Raw genomic sequence first — 23,115 nt, 5'->3', positions numbered from 1 at the left:
GACGTCTCTCATGTACTTGTAGAATACGCCAAGCAGATGGACGGAGCAATGCAAATGTCCAAAATAAAAATTGTCTAGAACAAGCGCGTGAGGACGCTGTCGAGCTGCTGCTTGCTGCCAGGCCTTTCGCCTCTGCCTTCCTCTGCTGCGTCCGATCCGCCTGCACCTCCTGCTCCCCCCGGATGGACCAGCTGTCTCTGTCGGAACTCTCGCTTCTTTCTCGCGTTCTTGCTCTCCTTCTCTGCTCCTGTTCCTGCTCCTGCATCTCCAGAACCTTCCTTTGACTGAGCCGCCTTCTTGGGGTTGTTGTTGTTCTGTTGCCGAGAATCGGATTTTTCCTGAATCTTGTTCGAGATGCGAGCTTTCTCGACTTGGTTGAGGTACGACTCTTGTTCTTGTTTCGAGTGTTGCAAGTGGAACCGCAACAGACTCGTCTGAGTCGCTCGTTCGAGAGCTGTTAATATCGCGAAAGAAGCGCGACTGTCAATAGTCTGAAGAGGTCTCAATTTTGAGGAGAACTGGCGAGACTGACCAACTTGTTCCGACAATTGATCCCAACGGAACCTAGGTAGGTACTTCATCGTCCACACGTCGTCGTGCCACTTGTCTGATTTCTTGCCTCCAATGTTTTGCGCGTTGAGCATGTCGGCGACCGACCTCGCGACGCGTTTGTCGAGAAACTCGATCCAACCTTCCTTGAAGTTGTGACTCTGGTGTCGTTCCTTTTGTTTGTATTTTTTCTTGAGACTGACCTCTGATTTGATAGTTTCTGGGTCAGGATTACAAGTGACACGATAATCCGAGCGAGATAGAGGGTAGACGAACCTTTGTTGGCGTCTGCCCGGGCGAGGTAGATGCGACCGACTTCGCCAAACTGTGACAACAGGTGCTTGACCTTTCCCGGACCCATACCGGGAGGGATGCGCGACAGGTAGATCAATCCTGCCTGCTTGGGCTTCTTGTTCCCCGTGGTGGAAGAAGACCCGGCGAGATGTTTCGGCAGCAGGTGCGAAGGCAGAGGTTGTCGTGGGAACGATGCAAGATCATCTCGAGCTTCGCCGTCCTGCTCGTTCGTGTCGACAGGACTGCCAGTCGCCTCGTCCTGTTCGGCGTCGTCGGTGTTCGAGAGGAACGAAGCGAAGCGATCGTCCTGAATGGATTCAGCCGCTTTGCGCTTGGTACCTTTCGGGGTGGTGGCTTTCGAAGTGGATGCAGCTGCCGACATGAGGTCAATCAGGAGGAGCGACGAGCTGTCGGATCGGGAGAGTGATCAAGGCGAAGATATTAATGTTCAGAGATTCTTTGGATGCCTCAGGGGGGGTTGAATGAGGTCGATAACTGCTCGATTTCGGGGATTTTCAGAAAAGATCCATTCAGGCTACAGGATTTCTTACAATCTTTCGCTATCTTCTTACATTCCGGCAAATCAACGACCTTAACACCGCGATCCGGAAGGAGAGGAGGGGCCCGTCGGTGCAGAATCCTCTCCAAGCGCGCTCTTATAGATATAAACTGTGCGACGATGAGATGTTGTAGAAAATCACATTGCGCCAAGATGGATTGTACTCGAAAGAACGGGACAGGTGCCGTAAAAAGCCAGGATCCAGGCGACGACGCGCAGAAACTGACTTGTCGTTCACGGTGGCCCGCTATACATCCCCGTCTTCGTCTCATTCTTGGTCCTCTTCGGGGGGAACGAACGCTGCAAACGTTGGATTATCGATCAGTTTACCCGCATATGGCTCCGGAGCATCGTTCGCTTCGTGATCTTCTTGCGGAGGAATTAGGGCGCGGGTGAGATAGTCCAGGATTTTTGGTTCGTCGTCGCGTCGTGAATCGAGGATGGCAAGCACGTCGTCGTACGTGCCGAAGTGAGGCGTGGGGTCTCGTTTCCGCAAATCGCTGCCTGTAATAACATCGTGGACCTGGAGCGAGACGAGAGCCGATTAGTTGACGATCAAGATCGTGCATACCGCGCCTACAACTGACAATCATGCAGCTGAAGGCGAGGAAACCTCGAGTGATTGTTGTCGGTTGCCAATGATTCCCCTTCGCGCCACCTCGCAACGCTCGCTGTCGCGCATTCTTGCCCGCAAGACTACCGCCACCGTAAAGTAAAGCGCTCATGACCTTTATGCAGGAGACGCGTTTATTTTGAGTGAACCGCAACATGCCGCGATCAGCGAGTCGACGTACCGAAATAAGTTGTCGCGATTGGAAGAGTCCAACTCGACACTTTGGAAAGTCCAGGAACGTCCAGCCGACACCGCCGTATTTGAGAACGTCCGCTCGAATCTGAGAATGAGGATCTTTGAGCTCGGAAGAGGAGACGTCGAAGATCTCGGCAACGATCTCTTCCACACGCATGCGAGCCTCCACGCGAGTTGTACGCATGTGAGAATTGAGCTATATGCTCAATCGCATATGCTTAGTACAGAAGAGTAGGCAAAAGTGAGCAGATTCAACGTACCTTCCAGAAATCTACCTGCCCCAAGTTTCCGCCGAACACCCACATCGCGCCCTCGGTGATTTCCTTTCGTCGTTTGGTAGAACTTCCGAGCTTTTCGAGAAGTTCTTCCTTGCCGCCGGGAAGCAAGCGCGCAGCGTGGAAATAGGTAAAGTGTTGGCATGCATGTTGGAACGACGCGTCGGCCTCGTCCCGAGTTTGGCATCGTTTCCTTCTCTGAGTGAGCCCAGGCCGTCTAGACTCCTCGCTTTCGGGACGAGGGCGTTTCGCCGCTTCCCTCACGATACGCTGCAGTCGCCGATTTTCTGCTTGCAAGCGTTCTCGGTCAGAACGTATTCTGTCGCGGTCCTGTGAGCCGACTAGGTCAACGCCGAGACAGTTCAGACGACGAGCGGGTGATGTACCTCTTGGACTCGAGCCACCAAGACGAGCGGATCTTCTGGTTGCGGAGACATTTCTCCTTCTCCTCCGACATTTTCATGTTCGTCATGCACGGGAGCTGCCCTATTCTTCCCATGCTTTTGAGGAGATGCCGCGTTCGGTATCGTCTTCGAAAGGTTGGCGAAAGGAGTCCGGTTGCTGGAAGACTTGCCCTCATGTTGCACGTCAACCGGATAGGTTCGGATGCCCTCGCCCAATGGCTCAGCTATAGAAATTAGGGTCGGTCATTCTACTAAGGGAAATTCGAGACGAGCAAAGCGCACCTAGGCCTGGGGTCACCTCGACGTCATCCCCACCAAGTCCGAATACCGGTCCCCGCGATGCCTTCTGATGATCATGAAGCGTCTCGAGACGATCGTGCGGTCCTGAAGGGATATTATCACCTCTCAAGATCTCGGTTTCGCGCTCCACGGACAGGTTGCACTGACCAGTGCGATGCTTGAGCCTTCGGTGCGTTTTGATGTCTTGGTCCCTGTTGGCCCTGAAAGAGCAGCCGGGAACGCAGCATTTCAGGGGCCGATCGCTTGACAAGCGATTTCTGGGCATCCGAGCGCTCAAGTCTCGACGTGAAACACGTTCTCTGTCGCGTTCCTGTGGGCCAACGTGAATTAACGCCGAGACAGTGCAGACGACGAGCGGATTATCTACCTCTTCGACTCGAGCCAATTCTGGTTGCGGAGACATCTTGCCTTCTCCTCCAACATCTTCGTGTTCGTCGCGCGCGGGCTTGTGTCTTCTGCTACGTGGTCCGAACACAACGTGAGCAGATTGCGGTCGAACGAAGGAGCCGCGAACAGAGTCGGAACGCACTGGCCCTCATGTAGCACGTCACCCAGATAGGATTGGGAGCCCTCGCCCGATTGCTCAGCTGTAGAAATAGGGTCGGTTATCTTGCGAGGAAGATTCGAGACGAGCAGAGCGCACCTGGGGTCGTCTCGACGTCATCCCCACTGAGTCCGAATTCCGGTCCAGGCGAAGCCTCTCGCCTCGCCTCCTGAGAGATCCCGAGACGATCACGCAGTCCTGAAGACGTATCGTCACCTCTCAAGATCGCAACGTTGCGCTTCACGGAAAGGTTGCACTCACGAGTGCCATGCTTCAACGTTCGGTGCCGTTTTAGGTCTTGATACCTGTGGCACCTGAAAGAGCAGCCGGGAACGCAGCATTCTTGTAGCTGAGCTCTCGGTAAGCGCTGGGTAGGCATCCGGGCGCTCAAGTCGTGACGTGGAAGGAAAGAGTAGTCTACGTCAAAAGGTCAAGGTTTGGGGTCCGTACTTGAACAGCGCCGTCATCAGTCAAGTTTCGGATTATCGGTAGCAGTACGTATTTCGAAGATGGAACGCTTTTGAAGCTACTTTGCAGTTCACAATGAGTCTGATAATGATTACAAAATTTTCAAGAAACCTCCGACATGAAACTTTCGAATATTGAACCCGCGGGTTCGGCTTCGACCCGCTTGTCAGGTCTCTTCCCGTACCCACGGGATCAGCCTATTGCGAATCTCTACCACCCGCTGCTGGCGATCCTTAGGTCAGTCATCGTTGCCGCTGCGAGATCGCATACACCGTGCCGCGCTGACATGTTTGTCGATCCGCGTCCTCCGCCCCGCTCCCCGGTCTCGCCACCATCCGGTTTGATCATTGTCTGTAACAGTATCTTTGTAGCACGCACGCACGCGCGTCCGAATCGCAAAAGGAACAAACCCTGACATCGCCCGTCCGACTTTTGCTCCACTTCAACTCCATTCAACAGCCCTAGACCTCGACCATGGGTGTCCCAGCATTGTTCAGGTCCGCTAGCGATTGACAGCTCTCGCTCTCTCGCTGTCTTCCTCGAGCGAGCAACTTTGCTGACTCTTGACGCATCTTGTCAGATGGCTCTCGCGCAAGTACGGCAAGATTGTCATGCCCGTCGTTGAAGAGTTCCCCGTCAGAGTCCCATCAGCATCAGGTGTCGATGGCGAGTATGACGAAATGGCGAGTCCTATTCCCTCTTGTCCTCGCGTCTCGCAGTTCCTGAACTTCTCTGCCATCTCGGATCAGCCTGTCGACATGAGTGGACCAAATCCAAATGGGGAAGAATTCGACAATCTGTACCTCGATATGAACGGAATCGTACATCCATGTACACATCCAGAAGGCAAAGTGAGTTTCAACCAATCGATCTCTTCCCTTCCCCCTCCTATTCTTCTTGTCTCGTCGAGCAGAGTACTGATTCGAGCTCCTTTGTTTGTATCGCAGCCGGCTCCGAAGAACGAGGACGAGATGATGAAAGAGATCTTTGCCTACACGGATCGAGTCGTCAACATGGTCAGGCCGCGCAAACTCCTCGTCATGGCCATCGACGGAGTCGCACCCCGAGCCAAGATGAACCAACAACGTTCACGTCGATTCCGAGCTGCTCAAGAAGCAGAACAGAAGGAGCAGGACCGACAGAACGCGATCAAGGAATGGGAAGCGTTGGGCAAAGACTTGTCGGAAGAGTTCAAGGGCGAAAAGGCATGGGATTCGAACGCGATCACTCCCGGAACTCCATTCATGGACAAACTCGCCAAGAGTTTGAGGTACTGGGTACGCAAAAAGCTGAACGAGGACCCGGGATGGGCAGGGGTACGTCAATTTTCATCCAATCCTTCTGTGAACTCTCGCTCATCACACTTCAAATTCGCTCTGGTCAGCTCGAAATCATCATCTCGGATGCATCGGTTCCGGGAGAAGGAGAACACAAGATCATGGATTTCATCCGTCGTCAACGTGCACACCCTTCGCACAACCCCAACACGAAACACGTCATCTACGGACTCGACGCCGATCTGATCATGCTCTCGCTCGCGACGCACGAACCTCACTTCAAGGTCTTGCGAGAAGACGTCTTTGCCGACGAGAAAAAGAAGGGTCGAGGATGTCACCGATGTGGACAACCGGGTCATCATTCGAAGGATTGTACAGGTGACAACTCGCTCTTTCCTTTTACTTCCACTAAGTTACACGTCAACTCACATGCAAAGTATTGCCTTCGATCAGGAGAGGTTAAGAAACCTGAAGCCGACTTGACTCCGAAAGGTGCACCCGCCGCGCTGAAACCGTTCATCTTCCTCGACGTGTCGATCCTGCGAGAGTACCTCGCGATCGAGTTGTCAGCTCCTACGCACGGGTTCCCGTTCTCGTTGGAACGCGCGATCGACGATTGGGTGTTCCTGATCTTCTTTGTCGGCAACGATTTCTTGCCCCACTTGCCCAGTCTCGAAATTCGTGAAGGCGCGATCGACACGTTGATGGGGATCTGGAAGAGTAGTCTCGATCGCATGGGAGGGTACTTGACCGAACACGGCAAAGTCAAACTCGAACGTGCGCAGGTCATCCTCGAACAACTCGCGATGAGAGAAGACGAAATTTTCAGAAAACGTCGCGAAGGTACAGAACGAAGATCATCTCTTTCTCATCTTCCGCAATCGACCAAATTGCTGACTTGGCGGAAGAAATGCAGCTGAGGAGAGACAGGACCGAGCAGAGAAACGTCGCAAGATTGATCGAGACGCTCGAGACAGCGCTCAAGCCAACTCGATCAAGTCGTCGGCTCAGAACCATTCCCAACTCGGAGCTGGCAACACTCATTCTGGTGGAATCGATTATGTTCAAGTGCAACCTCTTGCTCAAACTTCTTCCACGACAACCACTGGACCTGGTGGGTTACCGCACAAGCCATCGTGGTCGGTCGATCAGCAACCGCAAGAGAAGAAATCGGACGTATCGCGTCTCGTGAACGACAACGCTTCGATTGTAGCGAATCGCAAAGCGATCAGGATGGCCGGCATGATGGCGAAAGACACGAACCACTCGTTGTCCTTACCGACCGGTACTACTCAGGACGATCAGAAGGAGATGCAAGTCGAGAAGGAGGCGGAAGAGAAAGGTCTCGAACAGGCGCACAAGAGTAACGCGTCCGCCGCGGCAGCTCTCAAAGCTGCGATGCTCTCGACATCTGACGACGAGGTCAAGCCTGCTCCCGAGGAGGAAAGCCCGCGAGGCACGAAACGCAAAGCTTCTGCCGATCCTGTCACAGCTACGACGTCGTCCTCGACCGAGACTCCCGTCGATGAAGAACCTGGAGAACAAGAATCGGACGACAAAGTGAACGCGTTCCTTGCCGATTCTCTGCTTCCTCCGACTCCGGCCAAGGTCGCAGGACTCGGTGCGCAAGTGCCTCCCGAGCTCAAACCAATGGGCAACAACGTCGTCGAGCAAGAAGACGTCGTCAAGTCAGTCTGCCTTGGAGTTGGCCTACTCCCATGCCGATCAGAGACTGACCATATTTTCTGTTGCTAGGTTGTGGGAACCAGGATACAAGGAGAGGTATTACCGACAGAAGTTTGGCGTCGAGTTGAGCGACATTGAATTCCGCAAATCGTCAGTTCGCGCCTCTTTCCTCGCCGTCATATCGTATCTGACTCGACTTGCCCCTTGTCACCAGGATCGTCAAGTCTTACGTCGAAGGATTGTGCTGGGTCCTCGAGTACTACTACCAGGGCACGCCGTCCTGGCAATGGTACTACCCGTACCACTTCTCGCCGTTTGCGAGCGATTTCCTCGAAATGGAGAAGCTCGACATCCAGTTCGAGAAGGGCAAACCTTTCAAGCCGTACGAGCAGCTCATGGGTGTATTCCCTGCAGCCTCGTGAGTCACTCCTCTTGTCCGCTGATTCTACGCAAGAAAAGCATAGAGCTGACGCAATTGTTTGTCGAATGTCTCGCACTCAGCAAAATTCATCTGCCGGAACCGTTCCAGTTGCTCATGACCGAGCCCGACTCGCCCATCATTGATTTCTACCCGAAAGAGTTCCACATCGACATGAACGGGAAGAAAATGTTGTGGCAAGGAGTCGCGCTGCTACCGTTCATCGACCAGGATCGACTCCTCGCCGCGATGGACACCAAGTACCCGCAGTTGACGGACTTTGAGAATCACCGAAACACGATGGGCAACGACACGCTCATTGTTGGCAGCAAACATCCCCTTTTTGATTATCTCGAGGGTCTATACGGCAAGCGCAAAGCGAAAGAGGTAAGTCAAACAGTTATCTCACTTTGCTTGTAGCCTTTTCTACGAGCTGACTTGCGATGGTATTGGCCGAATGGTACAGCCGGTCGAGGTTGACACCAAACGCAGCAAAGGAATCTCTGGATCTGTCCTCCCTGACGAATCGATTCCCGGCACGACATTCGATTCTCCGGTTGAAGGACTGCCCGACATCCTCAACGACGAAGCGATCTCGGCCACGTTCAGGTTCCCAGACCAGACGACCCCTCACCGATCGATCCTCCTCCCAGGAGTTCAACATGCTCGAGCGGTTCTGACTCCGTACGACAAGGATCAGGTCAGGAGGGGAGGAGGCGAGAGACCCGAAAGTAACGGGTTCCATCACATGCGTCAACGTGATCAGGGCGGACCTGGATTCGCCAAGAACAACCATCGGGGTCCTCCGCCGCAGCAACAACAGCAGTACCCTCAGCAACACGGCCAGGGTGGATACGGCGGCGGCGGGTATCAGGGAGGAAATGGAGGAGGGTACGGATACGGTGCTCAACATCAACAGCAGCAGCAACCGCAGGGATCGCGAGATCCTTACAATGGATACTCTTACGATCCGAGTAGTAGAAGTCAGGGAGGAGGAGCTTACTCTGGTTACGGAGGCTGTAAGTTCGAAGCCTTCTAGAATCCCTCCATCTCGTCAAGAGAGCAAGAGACTCATCGCGTGCAATCTGTTCAGATTCTGCTCCGCCACCTCAGGGTAGACCAGCTTACGGAGGCTACGCACCTCCGCCTCCAGCAGCGGGGTACAGGCCTCCTACTCTGCCCTCGAACTACATGCCCCCTCCGCCTCCAGGAGGATACCGCCCACCAGTCCCACCTCAACAACAACCAGGTGGAGCTCGATACCCTGCTCAACAACCGCCAAGCTATGGGGGGTATGGCGGATATGGCGGTGGAGCAGCTGGAGGGCAACACCGACGTTACTAGTCCTCCAGAATCTCTTACGGATCTTCTGGACTTTATTGTTTGACATCGCTATTCACAGTACCGTGTCCAATTCTAGCACTGTATAAAAATGTAATCGCTTTGCATCATGAGTCGAATACAAAAGAGTCGTACACCTCTCAGGCCACGCGTCGCTTCATCTTGCGTCGAAGCGTGGCCAAGATGATTCCTACGAGAACGGCTGTCGCGGCCATGCCAAGGGTCATTCTGAATGCTGGAGCATAACAATCCCGGCCGGCGAGACACATAGGGCCTGGTCGCTGCGTTTCCAATTTGGGCATCGATATCTTGCGCGAACGTGAATCGTAGATTCGACCAAAGATGAGGTTCGTCACTTGACCTACATGAAGCCAAACAATTCAGGGTCAGGAGAAAGTAATTTGCATGGATCGAGCAACATTTCGCACCAAATAATGCTGGAGCGAGTGCGAGGATCCCGTTTGTACCACTGAAGTTTTTCATGCCGAATCTGGTCAAGAAGCAGGACCTGTCAAGCTCAAGTGACAGGCATGAGACGGGAGCTGGATTCACCTTTCGAGTCCAATGATGCCCGATACGCCGAATAATGAACCATGCGCGAATCTAGCGATCAGCTGTCTGGTCAGTTCAGCAACAGTGACTGAAGTGTTGTACTTTGTCTTACCCTGTCAATACAGTCGGTAAGACGAGTCCTCGCCATCCATAGACCTCTGTCGCGCCCAATGCGAAAACCTGGCTGGTAGTCAAGACAGCCGCCGTGAACACCATCCACCATACTCTTGCGACTCTCCTTCCTTCCTTTTCGTGATGTACGAGATAGTCGGATCCGAACCCGGAACATAGTCGTCCCAGAAAGTTGAAGATCGACAGGAGCGATACAAGGTGAGATTGGGATCTCGACAAGTCGAGCGGTGATAGGTGCAAGTAAACCGATGACGAGGGAGACGCGGCGATGGACCGGAGGACGGTACCAAGATTGTTGATATAACAAAGTCCGACTCCCGAACATAACCCGTTGAACAGGAAGATCAGGTAGAAATCAAGCTCGCGGAACAGCGCCCAGCCGCTTACGTTGAGCTCTTCGGGGGAAGATGGACCAGATCCCGGGTTCACGAGAGGGGTGCGTTCAGACGGGCTGGTCGAGGACTGCGGCTCGGGTTCAGCGCTGGCCGAATGAGCTGGGCGGACGAGGAAGATGCCGACCACCATGCTCAGCAAGCATCCAATGGCGATCATGAGGAGAAAGTCGGAAGTCGAATCGTGAGCATCGGCTCCAGCGTGCAGAACGATCGAAGATAGGGTAGAGTAGAAAAAGGCTGAAAGGCCGAAACCGCTCAAAACGATCGACAAAGCTGCAGCCCGTCGCTAGGTACAGCGTCAAGGGGAATCAGCATTTGGTAGCAAAGACACGCGTCTGAGCCCTCACCTTCTTATACGCCTTTGCAACTGTATTCCCGGCTGCGGATAAGCCGGCGGTCGATCCTGGAAACGTGCGTGTCAGCCTCCGAGACGACACGAAAGACCAATGCACTTACCGATACCGGTCAGGAGCTCTGCCAAAACAAGTCCCGGAACGCCGAACGTTGAAAAGATCGACGATCTAGAGTGTCCTCCAATATAGAATGCTCGTATGACGAGATCTGACGAGATGAAAAAGATCAGGATGGCCCGCGACTGATCAGGGCCAAATAGAGGTTAGAAACGCACATCCAGCGGTGAGAGCGGATGCCGCCAGTATGAGCATCGATCTAGGACCTCTGCGATCGACAATCCTGCCGATGAATGGAGCTAGATGACACAACGATGATCAGCTCTGAGAATGCGGTTTCCCGTTGCAATGAAGACACTGACAACTCAGATACACGCCAAGATTGCCTGCAGCTCCTACGATGTTGGTCTGAGTGCTCGTGAGTCTCAATCGAGCCGCCAACTGGGGAGCATAGGCGCTGTACCGGAGGCTATCGATCAGCTGAAGCCGACAAAGCCGAGCGAGCTATGCATGTACGAGAAGAGATAGTTGAGACCGCAGCTGAGCGAAACCACGGTCGCTGCTATCAGCACGACCTCTCGCCGCCTAGACATCTTGAACGCGAGCGATTGCGGATGAGAAAGATCAAGCCGGTTTCAGGATTGATTGATCATCAGCGTCGCGCGCTCATGCTGAAAGTGGAGGTGCCTCCGACAACTCGTTCGCGTTTATGTCACGATAGTCGCAAAAAGGGGAAGTCTATCGTATTTGCTTCGTGTGCATTTGACATATGGGAGACGGGATTCATCATCCCACGACCTGAGCAAGTCGCTCACCCGTCGAATACGTCACGTGCACTTGAAACCCGGCTTGGACGGATTCTGCCACTCTCTATGCACTATGGCAGCCGACATCTTGTAAGGATGAATTGATACTTATGGTTTGTATTACCGCGTACAATAAGGGTAAAAGTAAGAACAAGAGATATACATCACGACCGAAAGCTCAATTCGCTTAAGCGATCTGGGATTGGCCGTTGCTACAGTCGGAGAAGATACTTGCGGTCAGGCTTGCGGCATGGATAGTAAGTACACTTAGGATTAGGGCTCACTTGGCGTCGACAGCTTGCTCAACGAGCTTGTCAGCCTCCTCATCGGCCTTGCCGAAGTTTTGAGCGCGGGTCGATCGCTCGCCCTCGACGATGTTGTCTTTGCTCACGCCATCGAACTCGTCGTTCTTGAACTCGTCTGGTTTTCGAAAGATTTGGTTAGCCTCTTCAGCGTCGAGCATGACTATCCGTCGAGAGAAGCTCACCTTGCGAGATCTTGGAGTCCTCTCCCTCGATAGGCTCGTCCGATCCACCGAGAACACCCTGGTTGGCAACTTCGTCGACGTTGTTGTCGTTGACCTGCACACGAGCGCAACATGCAACGATTAGATCGTGGACGATGACGCGATAGAGAACGCAGGCGACAAGAGGCAACGCACAATGGCGTCGTCTTGGTCGAATTTGTCAGAGTTGGACATGATTGAAGTTAGTGTGTTTGGTGGGAATGTATTGAGAGGTGCAGTGGTGAGAAGAGAAGAGAGGAATTGCGGCCTTCAGAGTGGGGAAGCAGTTTCGCGCGAGCGCATTACGTCGACAGCGATCTAAACTAGACACACGTCAAAACAAAGCCTGCCCCTTGTGCCCTCCTGGCGATCGTGCGAAAGAGAAGGTTCGACGTAAGCGACGGCAGGCGAGAATCGAAGAGTCCGCGATCGAAATCGGAGGCTGAGCTCAAATATTGCGGAGTTGCCTCTTTGAGCAATCCTCTCTCAGCTTCGCGAGTGATTGCCTCGAGTCTGCCGCGACAGCGTAGCAGCTGATAACCCATCCATACAAATTGCCGAAGGCGTTGCTGTGCAGAGAATGCGCATAGTGGCCCGTGCCATCGTGGACGAAAGATGGTCGGGCCCGAAACTGTCCGAACCGCTCGGGCCCCTGCCCCATGTTATCGTCTGATAGACGGCAGATCGCATCGGGGCGGCTTGTGTGCGCTGTGCTATATAGCTGACGCGCGCCTATCGTGTCGTTGGATCGAGGCTATGGAGACCTAATACGAACAAGCACTTATCATGTTGTCGGTCCAACTGTTTTTCGAAAAAAGGTCGAAACAAGCATTTCGCGTCCCAACATGAAGCCTCGAGCGGGTGCTTGCGTCAAAGGGCTCTATCCTGCCTGGCTGTGACCTCATGGACAGCAATGAATTGGTGATACGCATATGTACAGGGACAGCTCACCCGTGATCGCGTGATCGGTCTCACGAGCACAACATCGTGGTCGCACTTTACCCTGACTCGGGCGCCGTTGCCACAGAACAGACAATCGGCAATAGACTACCTCCAAGAAAAACCTACAGAGAACGGCCGTTCTCTTTGGCCCTACTAGAACTGCCTACCGGCGCAAAAATCCGGCGCAAAAATTGCAACCGCGGACACGGCAAAAATGCACTCGCCGGGAATTGAACCCGGGGCCAGGCAAGACTGAATGGCAATGCCCGATTTTACCACTAAACCACAAGTGCTTCATATGAACCGAACCAGATATTAACGCTATATACTGCAACAAGGGCGGAGAGCATGTTGATCAAGAAATCTTGATCATTACGGGACTCCTCTGCGGTCGGTTGCATGGTCCTGCGATACCTCCGCCGCCTGCTTCAACCAAACATGAGCACTCTTCAGCATAACCCGGAACGCCTCAAGCTTGTGTGCAAGATTGCTCAACTCCAGAAAGAACTTGCCAAACTAGATCAAACCGACGTCCCTCAAAGCATTCTCGAGCCGCCCAAAGTCGAACCTACGAAGATTATATCTGGGTCAGAGGCTAAGGGTAGAGCAGGCAAGAAGGGTCAGACGGACGAGATCGGACCATTGCCTGCTTCACTCGCGAACGCTCCCAAGCGGCATATCGCCCTCTTGTTCTCGTAAGCTATCTGAACTGCAACGTCCGAGATACCCCAGACTCTCCCTCTGGACTGCTACCGGAGGATTTCGCTGACGTGCCGTTCCTCAGGTATGAAGGATGGGCGCACTCTGGCCTCGCGTATCAGCCGAAAGGCGTGTACACTCCTCTTCCGACAGTCGAGGCCTGTATTGTCAGTGCGCTTGAAAAGGCCCGCTTGATCGAGCCGATTGTCGAGGCCGAAGGCTTCGGCTGCGGGTTCGAACGATGCGGACGGACCGACGCGGGCGTGAGCTCTTCGGCGCAAGTAATCAACCTTTGGGTCAGGAGCGACCTTGAAGATCCTATGGGCGACAAAGGCAAAGAGACGACTTCAGAAACGATCCGGACAGCACGATCGAGGCGCTCGTCGACTTCCTCCAACTCATCTTCCCGCTCTCGCTCTTCCTCCTGTTCCTCTTCAACGTCTGAAGCTCGAGTCCCCCGGAAAGCGCCCTCGCAAGTTGAAATCCCTTACGTCACCATCCTCAATCGACACTTGCCGCCCTCGATCCGCATGCACGCTTGGTCCCCGGTGTCTGCGACATTCTCCTCGCGGTTCTCGTGCATCTGGAGGCATTACAAATACTTCTTCTCGACCGACCCTCGAGCTCCTCTCGCGGGGACTGCCCAGAAATTCGATTTTGGCGCCGCGTACGCCGCAGCTGGGTTCCCCGACGCCGCTCGTGGATGGCAGGAGAGGGTCAATCGGATAGACTGGGGGTCTCTCAAAATCGATGTGGATTTGATGAGGGACGCTGTGAAACGATTAGTCGGGGAACACGACTTCCGCAACTTTTGCAAGGTCGACCCTCCGAAACAACTTGCTTCGCATCGCAGGACCGTCAACAGCGCAACCATTGATCAGCTCGAAGGTGAAGATGCCGATTCGTGGGTGCTCAATCTGAGAGGCGGCGCCTTTGTAAGCTCTCTGATATTCTAAGACAGCTTGGGAAATCGGCGGCTGACTGCGCCTTGACCCATAGCTGTACAATCAAGTTCGACACATCGTTGCGATCCTGTTTCTTGTGGGAGCAGGACTCGAGCCGCCGAGTATCGTCGATCGACTGCTGTGGACTTCAGACCGGACCGAAACGACCATTGCGCAGAATGAGCCCCCGTCGCCTTACATCGACATGGATCGCAAACCGAGCTATCAGATAGCAGACGATCTACCGCTTATCCTGTGGCAGTGCGGGTTCAACTCGACTGAACTGTCATGGAGAACCGACAATGCGCCTCGACCAGGAGATCTGATTGCATCGGGCGATTCGGTCGACAAATTCATTGATCACAATGGTCGGATCAAGAGCATGCTCGATCCTGAAGAAACGTTCAGACGGAGTTACTTGGAAATGCTCGAGACGTACACGCAGTACCGCCTTAAATCGGTCATTCTCAAGCACCATCTCGCTGCACTCTCGTTCAACACGCCGAACCTCGAATCGGCTGCGGCGGATCAGGGTTCGAGTGCTCGACGACCAGCTTTACCAGGGTCCCGCACGGTGTTCACGCCCTTGGGTGCAGGCTCGACGGCCAAGACGACAACGTACATCCCTCTCCTGAATCGCAAGTTTGGCGAGAAACCCGAAACGCTCAACGCGCGATGGGCGGCGGGAAGAGGGCAGCAGAGGATGCAGAGGAGGATCGAGAACCAGGACGAAGCGAACCGGTTGCGGGAGATCAATCTCAAGATCCGGGCCGAGGCGTTCGCAGAGGCAGACCGAACGAAGCGGGAAAAAGAACGTGAGGCGCTAGGAGAATCTCCAGCGTCATAGACAACGCGCCATGATGGCAATAGATCATTTCATATCGATACGTTCAGCGTGAGCATTTCCATGGGTCGAATACGAGGAGGTCGAGTCTTTACGCTGCACGTGCCGTTCTATTACACGAAAGGCAATTCCAGCGCGTGCAGCCCTACTCGGTCGCTTCTGCCTAGACGTCATTTGCTGTGTTCTGTTCGAAATTCATTGCAACAATCGATCGAGATAATTGGGGGTAGCGAGGCGGTGCATCTGATCTGGGAGAGAGACGCAGGTATCTGCAGAGGCAGAGCCGGAGTAGCTCGGCTGTATGTAGCCCCTTCCAGATTCAATGCCATGCGGTCGTTTGGCCTCGCATGGCTCCGAGCGTCCAGCGAGCAGCGATGAGCGAGGCGAATGCAGGTCAGCAGCTGAGCATCAATGTCGAGTACGGGACGGTTCAGTCGAATGTTCGTCATCGAAATAGCACAGTCGCACATTCGACGAGCAGGCATAGCATCGGAAGAGGCTGAAAGAGACAATTGATTCGATATTCATGTTGCGACTTGGTTCAAGGTTCGCCTGCTCTTTCATCCTTGCCGCCCGGACAGGAAGCAGCCATGTCAGTCTATTCGACGACACCTGCGCCTCCTGCGAGGATTCGGGTGGTGTCGCATCCACCTCTCGCCTCGCTGCGCGCTTGGCTACCGCTGCCGACCTGCTCAGGAGCGCTCAACTCGCCAGCGACCGTGTCGGACCTGTTACAGACCCTCTGTGTCATGCTTCACACGCAGCAGCCGCTCGAGATCGAGTTACAAGGTGAGGGTTTGCGAATTTGCCGTGCTTGCTCCGCTAATTGACATTCTCTCTGTCCGTCAACAGGCTTTGGACTGTTCCCAGAGTCTCCGCTGAGCATTCTTGATCCTGTGAGCCGATTTCGTATGCGGGATAGACGCTTTCAGCTGACTAGCGTTCATATTGCCGGGTTCAGACGAACGACATTCTCGAGTGAGCTTGCCTCTATACGGTCAGTGTGACAAGTGACCCAAACTGATCTTGTCCTGAGGCAGCGTGAAAATTGTCGACCACGAGCAGGTTGTCTTGCAATCGAGCAAAGCATCCAAACCTACGCCAGCACATCCTACCGCCGTACCGCTACCCCCTTCGAGCTCATCCTCCTCCGCCTCAACTGCTTCTTCTTCCTCGACTTCATCTGATCGAGAGGATGAAGGACCGGAAACACTCCCATCGAAACGACCTCTCTCGAAAGTAGCGACGAAACAGAAACCACCGAGACCCGCGAAACGACTTAAGCGGCAGTCTAGTGTGTCTTCCTCGTCCTCTGCTTCGACTTCCTCTTCCTCCTCGTCAGCGTCTTCCTCCTCCTCGTCGTCCTCTTCTTCTTCTTCATCGTCGTCTTCCTCTTCTGCATCCTCTTCCGAACCGTCGGCTCCTCAACCGCAGTCGGTGCCCGCTACCGCGACGTCCGAATCTGGTCCCGAAAATCCACAGCCGAAGGCATTGGTACCGCCGGGATCAGGCAAGAAGAGTACACACAAGCGCAACCTGCGGAAAAAGATCTTGAAGCGCGCCCGGGCTCAAGAGAAGAAAGAAATTGCAGGAACCGCTGATGTTCCGAAGGAGCCAACCGTTGAAACGGAAGGAGAGCAAATGCAGGTCGATTCAGAGGGGCCCTCGGCTACTCGACAGAACCTTGAGCTGTCGACCAAGCCCAACGGGACGCGGGATCCATACGGCGATTACAAGCAACCGAGCCAAAGAACGACGCTCAAGAATGGATCTGAACCAGGCGTTTCACAGGTCGGTCCTGGTCGTGGGAACCCTCAAAAACCTTCCGCTCGAGCCGCGGATCCGATAGATGGAATCTTCTATACTCAACCACAAAGCTCCATCCCTGGGCGTGCTCCGTTACGACCCGAGCCCGACACTCCACGACTCGAGGCAATTTCGACAAAGAAGAAGAAACAGAAGAAATCGAGACCATCGGCCACTCGAGCGAGTCCGTCTTACGAACCTGCATCCCCCAAATTTTCACCTCTCGTCGCGATGACTAGCCATGATTCGAGCTCGACTCGTCCCGAACCATCCAACAGGACGGAGATTACGACTGCACCTGCGAAAGCTGTGGCGAGATTCCCGTATCCGAACAAGCGCACGGATCTGCCGCCATGGATGGTCGTCACGAGTGTCAATGTCGAAAAGAAGGGCTGGGAACCCGGGATTGGAAACCGGACTAGAGGCACAAGCAAGGATTGGATCGGCTGGAATGTTGAAGCAGCAACGGAAACTAGGGAGAACGAGGGAGAGGAGCAAATAGGTTGGCAAGATTGGCTCGAGACAGAGCAAGTCGAGGAGAGATGGGGATCGTTCAAGACAGTGCATGGATCGTCAGAGAGCAGGCAGGGTATGAGACTCGCCATCAAGGTCAGTCTTTCGGCGTGATCTGCTCGGGCGACAAGCTGACGCTCGGTCGGCTTGCAAAGGTTCTCGAACTGGATCCGACGACATTCAACCCAACTTTGGCTTTGAAGTATGGAAAACTCCTCGCTCCAACTGCCGAACACTCTCTCAGGATCGAACTTCACCCGTCTCTCGTTCCTTCTCCCGACGAGGAGTTTGACGATTACGACTATGAAGCCGACGGTTACCATGAACAAGAGGACGAAGAGGACAACGATCGCTTGAAGAAGAAGCTCAAATTCGGTCAAGATGCGCTTCAGCAACAACAGGGCGAACAAGAAGGGATAGAGGGTCAGACAGGAGTGTGGGAAGGTCAATGGGACGAAGCTGGAGAAGTCCGGCTCGTGCAATAGTCGCCTGAACTTCTTGTCCCTGACCTCGCTTTGAGAAATGCGATCTTTCTCTCCTCGGGACACATCGTCGCCGCTGTCTTTGCATTGCAAGAGTCCGTCAAGCGCGGTCATTGTCGGCCCCGTCGCTGGTTTCTTTAGAGCTCATTCCGCTTACTATATTCAAGACTTTCAAAGAGATAATTTTTCCTGCGACCTTGTATACCCTCCTCTTGTTCGCCAACACAGGATCATGACGAGTCGCGGAAGGTCTTGCGGTTCTTGATCAGAGGCAGCGGCGCATCAAATCCCACGAACGAAGTCTCGAGTGCCAGCATTCCCTTGGGGAGACTCGATGATGAATCGGTCGGCGGTCGAGGCGGTGCGAAACCAACTGCAGAAATCGCTCCTAGCTTGTTACCGGTCGTAGACTCGTGAAGAAGAGACTTTGGGGGACTCTTGACCCCTTCCTCGTTAAGAAGAGACGACGAAAGACTCCAAAGATCTTGAAGCGTCTCGATGTGTGCTTTCTCCTGAACGTGGCTGGCTTCCGGCGCAGGGCAGTTTTCCTTTCTCCTCTTCTCCATCTTGACATCCTCCGCGTTTGAGGACCGCATCCTCTTTTTCTGGTTCGGAATCGTCTTTTCCATCATTGGTGAAGATGGAGCGGTTGAGGCCTTTGAGTTTGGCTCCTGTGCAAGGATCCGCATCCGAGCAGCGAAACTTGCTGCCTTGCCTCCCATGACTCGTGAAGACTCGAAAGTTTCGGGAAGAGGGACTGGAAGTGCGAATTTCGGCTTCGCCAATCCTGGTCCGATCACAGATGCTTTCGAGGGCAAAGCTGTAGCCGAAACGCTAGTCGGTACATCCTTTTCCTTGTTTTCAGCATTGGGCGAAGCGCGAGGCTTGATGGCTGTCACTTTTGAGCCTGACGCGAGAGTGGGAGCTGAGATTCGAGATGGCGAAGGCGCAAGAGGCCACGGATGACGAACACACGGTGTGACCGTGCGCGTCGTGGACAAACTATAGTGTTTCATCGGCTCCGATTTGGGAAGAGCGAAGACTTTGCGGTTCTGCGAGGTCTCTGAAGCTTGACCTTGCTGAAAAGGGCGGGACTGCAAAGCGAACGGTCGGATCGAGGGGCCGGTCGGCTTGAGGCCCGTCGAAGCGCCTTTCAGGCTGTGTTGTAATCGAGCCAGGTCGAGTCAGTATGGCTTCGGTGTATATCGAGGGAGATCCGCCTCGTAATCATACATTGTGGGTCTACCGGACGAGATCGGGGGAACTGACAAAGCTCGAGGCCGTCCATAGGAGGATTGGTCTGACTGGCGAAGAGGTCTACCACCGATGAGGTTTGAGATGGACGGAAGCGTTCTGTGCTCATGCTGGTGACCGGGCCGGTTCGAGTATGTCTTGATCTGCTCCATCCGGGCCGTAGGTTCCTTCGCTTGAGAGGTCGTATTTTCCGCGTAGGTAGCGCTCAGTGTCGAACGCGACGGTTCCGGAGCGATTGCACTAGGGGCCTGCGCGTGCAAGCGATGAGGAACCAGAGTTGGGCTGACTCTCGATCGCGACTGGTGTTGCGCCGAATCAGCAGTCGGACGAACGTTCTCGAGTTGCATTCCCGATAGATACGTTGCGCGCATGCCGACTTGCGGAGGCGAGGGCGACCGAAAATCGATTGCGGGCACCCCACGTGATGCATGTTTGGGCGAAGCGGTACGCCGTACAGCTTGGTCGGTACGATCAGGGTTGTTGTTGTAACGACTTTGAGAGTAATCGAGGCTAGGAGGTATCGGAACAGCTGAGTGCCGAGATCGAGGTGCGGCTGGAGATTGAGCTCCTCCATTTAGCCTCTGATCCCTTCCGGACTCCTGCGGAGTCATCTTCGCGGCTGCCCTATCAATTCCGTGCATGCCGTACGAGAGCGTCAGTCTCGAGTAATCCAGAAGTCATTGAGAAGGGAGGGCTTGGAAGAACCTGTCGGCGGCTGTGAGCCCGAGTTTGAGCCTGCCCAGATACGTAAGAATCTCGACAATCTGCCAACCACCTGCAGTACAGGCGTATGCAAGCCACTCGGGACCGCCCTCTACTGAAAAGACTTGGCAACACGCGATGGCATCTTTGATGGTCGGGGTGTAGCCGAGCGAGACGATTTTGCGAACCTGGAGGGCCGTGCGCAGTTCGTACCAGGTTGCTTCTGGTTTGTTCAGGATGCGGTAGACTTCTGGAGACGCCTGTGAATCCTTTTTGAGGTCGTTTGCACACGACAGGGCGTCTAGTCCGATCCGGATATCCAGCAAAAGATATGAAATGAGGGCCGTGAACTGGGAGCTGAGGCTGTTTGACGGGTTCGAGGCCATTATCTGTAACCCTGTCGAGCGAGCGAGCGAGATACCGTTGTGCTTGGAAAGATCAAGAGGGCAGTGGGGTCGCGCTTGCGCAACGGAGGAAGAGAGAAGAGCGAAGAGCGAGCAGCTCAAAGCGGGGATCTCCATAGCACAGACCTCGCAGAACGCTCGCGGTCCTTGCATTCAGGAGCTCGCAAGTGAAGGCGGTTTGTGCGAGGTATCCCCGAGGAAGAGCTGCGCTGAGTCTCTCTGAAGGCAGTGCAGCTTATTTATAGACGATAGAACCGGGCTCGGAATTACTAAGATTGCTCGGACTGCTCGCTTTGCTTTCTCAGGGCATTCGCAAGCGGCGCACCGTCCTATACATGTGCCGTTAGTTGACACGAAGTCATGAGCAACTGGCCCTATGTGAAGAAGAAAAGGGACAACGCTTACGAGCCAAACCTGCCGGGCCAATGCCGTTCGAGATTCGCTCCGAGCGTGTCAGTGCGCTCTGGGTCGATCTGGATTCAAGGACAGCTCACCTGGTATCTCGACATTTTGATTTCTGTTCCGCCTTGGACGAAAACCATGCGGGCTGCCCATCCAACATTCTCGACGCGGTCGCCATTCTTGAGCCCGTACGAGACCTGTCTGACAAGCCCGCGCAGTATGAGCGATATTCAACCTCTCTTGCCTGGACCGAATGGGGTCAACTTGCGGTTCCGTGCAGCATGACTTCGCCGTCGTCGCCAAGGTACACCTTTTCAGGTTTGTGCAGTCGCGTCTCGACGCCACCCCACATGGTTTCGCGAATCTTTCTGACGGCTGGTTGTGCCCTCAACATGACGGCGTCAGAGAGGCATTGCTCCAACCTGAGAGCGACTTGCGGGCTATGTGGGGGTTCCGCAAAGACGCACCTGCTTCACCCTTGACCGCATTGATCCCCATCACAAAATCGACATCCGAAGAGAGGAAATCGAGATAGGCATCAACTGTACCACACGAGCATGATTAGTCAAGACCGAGGACACGAACCGAGGAGAAGCGGTCACCGTCTCTCGAATCCGACACGCGATAGAATGCCGAAATGAAGCCAAGCTTGTCTTGAGGGATGTTGGCCGGGTGCGAGAACGCGTACGCCATGGTAGACGTGAGGGTGGGCGAGAAGCGTGATGTACCGGAACCGAAAAGCGGTGCAATTGCCAGGCTGATCAATCCAAGACATTGCGAGGATCTGCCCCTTCGCTACTGTAAGCATGCCCAGCTGGATCGCACTCGGAACGACGACCATCGCGTCGGTGCATGAACGGGTCCTGTCGATTCCGCTCTTGATCCTCTCTGGAGCGGTTCCGCTCGTGTCGCCGCTCGTGCTGCGCAAGTCAACGCATTCCGCTTTTGATCCGGTTGAACAGAACTGACGAGCTGTATACAGTCCTCGTGGTTCCTTTCGGGTGGATCGCTTGGGCCGTTAAGCATGTCGGCGTCGTGCTCCAGGCGGTCTTCTTGCTTCAATCCATCCTGTTCGACTCTGTCGGCGACAGCCTCAACTCGTAGGACTGATCGATCTACACTGCTCTATTCCCGTCAAACGCCGAAGAGCTCATTTCCTCTTGACCTACAGGTTCGCCTCATCCTCCCCCACAAAGCCGTCGAACCCTGCGCTCCTGCAAACGCGACTTGCGAACCTGAGCACGACCGTCTATCCGCAAATGCTTTCGTCCTTGTGGGGCAACAGCTTTGAACCGCTCGAGTCAACCCCGGATAGCCCTGTCCAGCTGACGGAGAAGGATCTGCAGGAGTGGGAGCAAGCTGGAACGCGGCTGAAACGAGATGTCGAGGAAGGCATCGACGAGACCGTGTCTCTTTGGGTTCAGATTCTCGAGAATCCTTCGAAGGAGTACCTCGAAGCGGTGCAAGACGAACTCGAAAGGATCCAAGCAGGTCGTCCCACAACCTACCTCTACACGCTCGCAGACGACCTCGACTTGTCCGAAAAAGCTCAAGAGATCGAACGTCTCGATGTCGAAGCCAAGATGGAACAAGAAGCGAAGCTCGATGTCAAGTTTGAAGCCTTCTTGGACCAGATGGCAATGCCGCCTGAAGCGAGAGCGACCCTCGACAACCCTTCGAACCCAGCGGATCCCCGATCACCGACGTTCAGACAGCTGCTACGGACTAGCTGGGAGGACATGTATGGCAGCAAAGGAGTGCTTGGTGGCCTCGAGAACGAATTTGACGCCCTGAATAATTTCGATCTCGGCATGGGCAGGTCTCTCGAGCCTGACCAAAACATCGACGACATACTCGCTTCACCCGACTACAAACCGGGACGTATTCCCCTCATGACGATACACTTGCTTCGAGACCAGTTGCGAGCCCGAATCGACTCGCTCTCGACATCCTCGTCGTCGAACCTTCTCCCACCTGAAGACCCTCTCGATGTTCAGATTCTGCCCAAGATTTCAAGATCTGTCTCGGATGATTACCTGAATTTTTTCCAACGATCAGTGCAAATCGACCTTCGTGCGAGGAGGTTGGTGCAGCGGGTGTTGTCAATTCTGTACCGCATACCTGCACCTCCCGACAGCGCGACCGACGCTGGTCGTGCTTTGATATCTCCCTCCATGCTGCTCGCATCACCTGCGGACTTTCCGCACTTTGTCAAGAAGCTCGATTGGACCCTGACGCGATGTTCAGAGAGGTTTCTCAGCGCTCACAGGTTCGCCCTCGTGGCTTTTCAGCCAGAGACTGGGTTGGTCGCGATCAAACGTCTCGAGCGGGAGATTCTAGCTGCAGAAGAAGCCGCAGCCCAGGGAGCAAAGCATAGCGGCGACGAATTGTAACTGTTAT

The 23,115-nt window shown here is 54.3% G+C and overlaps 10 protein-coding genes across 10 annotated transcripts; 4 read left to right on the top strand and 6 right to left on the bottom strand.

Moving 5' to 3' along the window:
* Positions 1-74: 74 nt before the first annotated feature.
* Positions 75-1,225, bottom strand: ESF2 (RNA-binding ATPase activator ESF2; the record flags this gene model as incomplete). Its single annotated transcript, XM_076680653.1, has 3 exons — positions 75-454; positions 533-754; positions 826-1,225. The coding sequence occupies 3 exons, from the start codon at positions 1,223-1,225 to the stop codon at positions 75-77; spliced, it is 1,002 nt and encodes a 333-aa protein (XP_076532229.1).
* A 445-nt stretch (positions 1,226-1,670) lies between these two features.
* On the bottom strand, positions 1,671-2,367 carry JCM15063_002653 (uncharacterized protein; the record flags this gene model as incomplete). The annotated part of the gene is made up of 3 exons (XM_076680652.1): positions 1,671-1,925; positions 1,990-2,130; positions 2,197-2,367. The coding sequence occupies 3 exons, from the start codon at positions 2,365-2,367 to the stop codon at positions 1,671-1,673; spliced, it is 567 nt and encodes a 188-aa protein (XP_076532228.1).
* A 2,308-nt stretch (positions 2,368-4,675) lies between these two features.
* RAT1 (ssRNA exonuclease RAT1) lies at positions 4,676-8,926 on the top strand (the record flags this gene model as incomplete). The annotated part of the gene is made up of 12 exons (XM_076680651.1): positions 4,676-4,698; positions 4,782-4,884; positions 4,951-5,052; positions 5,149-5,517; positions 5,586-5,856; positions 5,932-6,321; positions 6,395-7,166; positions 7,234-7,314; positions 7,379-7,582; positions 7,666-7,969; positions 8,049-8,601; positions 8,676-8,926. The coding sequence occupies 12 exons, from the start codon at positions 4,676-4,678 to the stop codon at positions 8,924-8,926; spliced, it is 3,423 nt and encodes a 1,140-aa protein (XP_076532227.1).
* A 137-nt stretch (positions 8,927-9,063) lies between these two features.
* JCM15063_002651 (uncharacterized protein) lies at positions 9,064-11,005 on the bottom strand (the record flags this gene model as incomplete). The annotated part of the gene is made up of 9 exons (XM_076680650.1): positions 9,064-9,284; positions 9,352-9,413; positions 9,476-9,526; positions 9,588-10,288; positions 10,350-10,405; positions 10,459-10,563; positions 10,631-10,711; positions 10,775-10,869; positions 10,929-11,005. 9 exons carry the CDS (start codon positions 11,003-11,005, stop codon positions 9,064-9,066), a joined length of 1,449 nt encoding a protein of 482 aa, XP_076532226.1.
* A 400-nt stretch (positions 11,006-11,405) lies between these two features.
* Positions 11,406-11,918, bottom strand: JCM15063_002650 (uncharacterized protein; the record flags this gene model as incomplete). Its single annotated transcript, XM_076680649.1, has 4 exons — positions 11,406-11,430; positions 11,503-11,638; positions 11,706-11,799; positions 11,880-11,918. 4 exons carry the CDS (start codon positions 11,916-11,918, stop codon positions 11,406-11,408), a joined length of 294 nt encoding a protein of 97 aa, XP_076532225.1.
* Positions 11,919-13,103: 1,185 nt separating this feature from the next.
* Positions 13,104-15,155, top strand: DEG1 (pseudouridine synthase DEG1; the record flags this gene model as incomplete). Its single annotated transcript, XM_076680648.1, has 3 exons — positions 13,104-13,360; positions 13,450-14,299; positions 14,364-15,155. The coding sequence occupies 3 exons, from the start codon at positions 13,104-13,106 to the stop codon at positions 15,153-15,155; spliced, it is 1,899 nt and encodes a 632-aa protein (XP_076532224.1).
* A 587-nt stretch (positions 15,156-15,742) lies between these two features.
* JCM15063_002648 (uncharacterized protein) lies at positions 15,743-17,956 on the top strand (the record flags this gene model as incomplete). Its single annotated transcript, XM_076680647.1, has 5 exons — positions 15,743-15,941; positions 16,005-16,048; positions 16,114-16,130; positions 16,193-17,567; positions 17,627-17,956. The coding sequence occupies 5 exons, from the start codon at positions 15,743-15,745 to the stop codon at positions 17,954-17,956; spliced, it is 1,965 nt and encodes a 654-aa protein (XP_076532223.1).
* Positions 17,957-18,183: 227 nt separating this feature from the next.
* JCM15063_002647 (uncharacterized protein) lies at positions 18,184-20,295 on the bottom strand (the record flags this gene model as incomplete). The annotated part of the gene is made up of 3 exons (XM_076680646.1): positions 18,184-19,111; positions 19,223-19,831; positions 19,913-20,295. 3 exons carry the CDS (start codon positions 20,293-20,295, stop codon positions 18,184-18,186), a joined length of 1,920 nt encoding a protein of 639 aa, XP_076532222.1.
* Positions 20,296-20,582: 287 nt separating this feature from the next.
* On the bottom strand, positions 20,583-21,408 carry JCM15063_002646 (nuclear transport factor 2 family protein; the record flags this gene model as incomplete). The annotated part of the gene is made up of 6 exons (XM_076680645.1): positions 20,583-20,642; positions 20,719-20,727; positions 20,808-20,912; positions 20,984-21,090; positions 21,183-21,257; positions 21,318-21,408. The coding sequence occupies 6 exons, from the start codon at positions 21,406-21,408 to the stop codon at positions 20,583-20,585; spliced, it is 447 nt and encodes a 148-aa protein (XP_076532221.1).
* Positions 21,409-21,974: 566 nt separating this feature from the next.
* On the top strand, positions 21,975-23,108 carry JCM15063_002645 (uncharacterized protein; the record flags this gene model as incomplete). The annotated part of the gene is made up of 1 exon (XM_076680644.1): positions 21,975-23,108. The coding sequence occupies one exon, from the start codon at positions 21,975-21,977 to the stop codon at positions 23,106-23,108; it is 1,134 nt and encodes a 377-aa protein (XP_076532220.1).
* Between the last annotated feature and the right edge of the window lie 7 nt (positions 23,109-23,115).

Source organism: Sporobolomyces koalae (genome assembly GCF_050403365.1).
Source record: "Sporobolomyces koalae JCM15063 DNA, S_koalae_JCM15063T_v1_ctg42, whole genome shotgun sequence".
NCBI classification, from domain to species: Eukaryota; Fungi; Basidiomycota; class Microbotryomycetes; order Sporidiobolales; family Sporidiobolaceae; genus Sporobolomyces; species Sporobolomyces koalae.
This window is presented reverse-complemented; position numbering and strand designations above follow the sequence as displayed.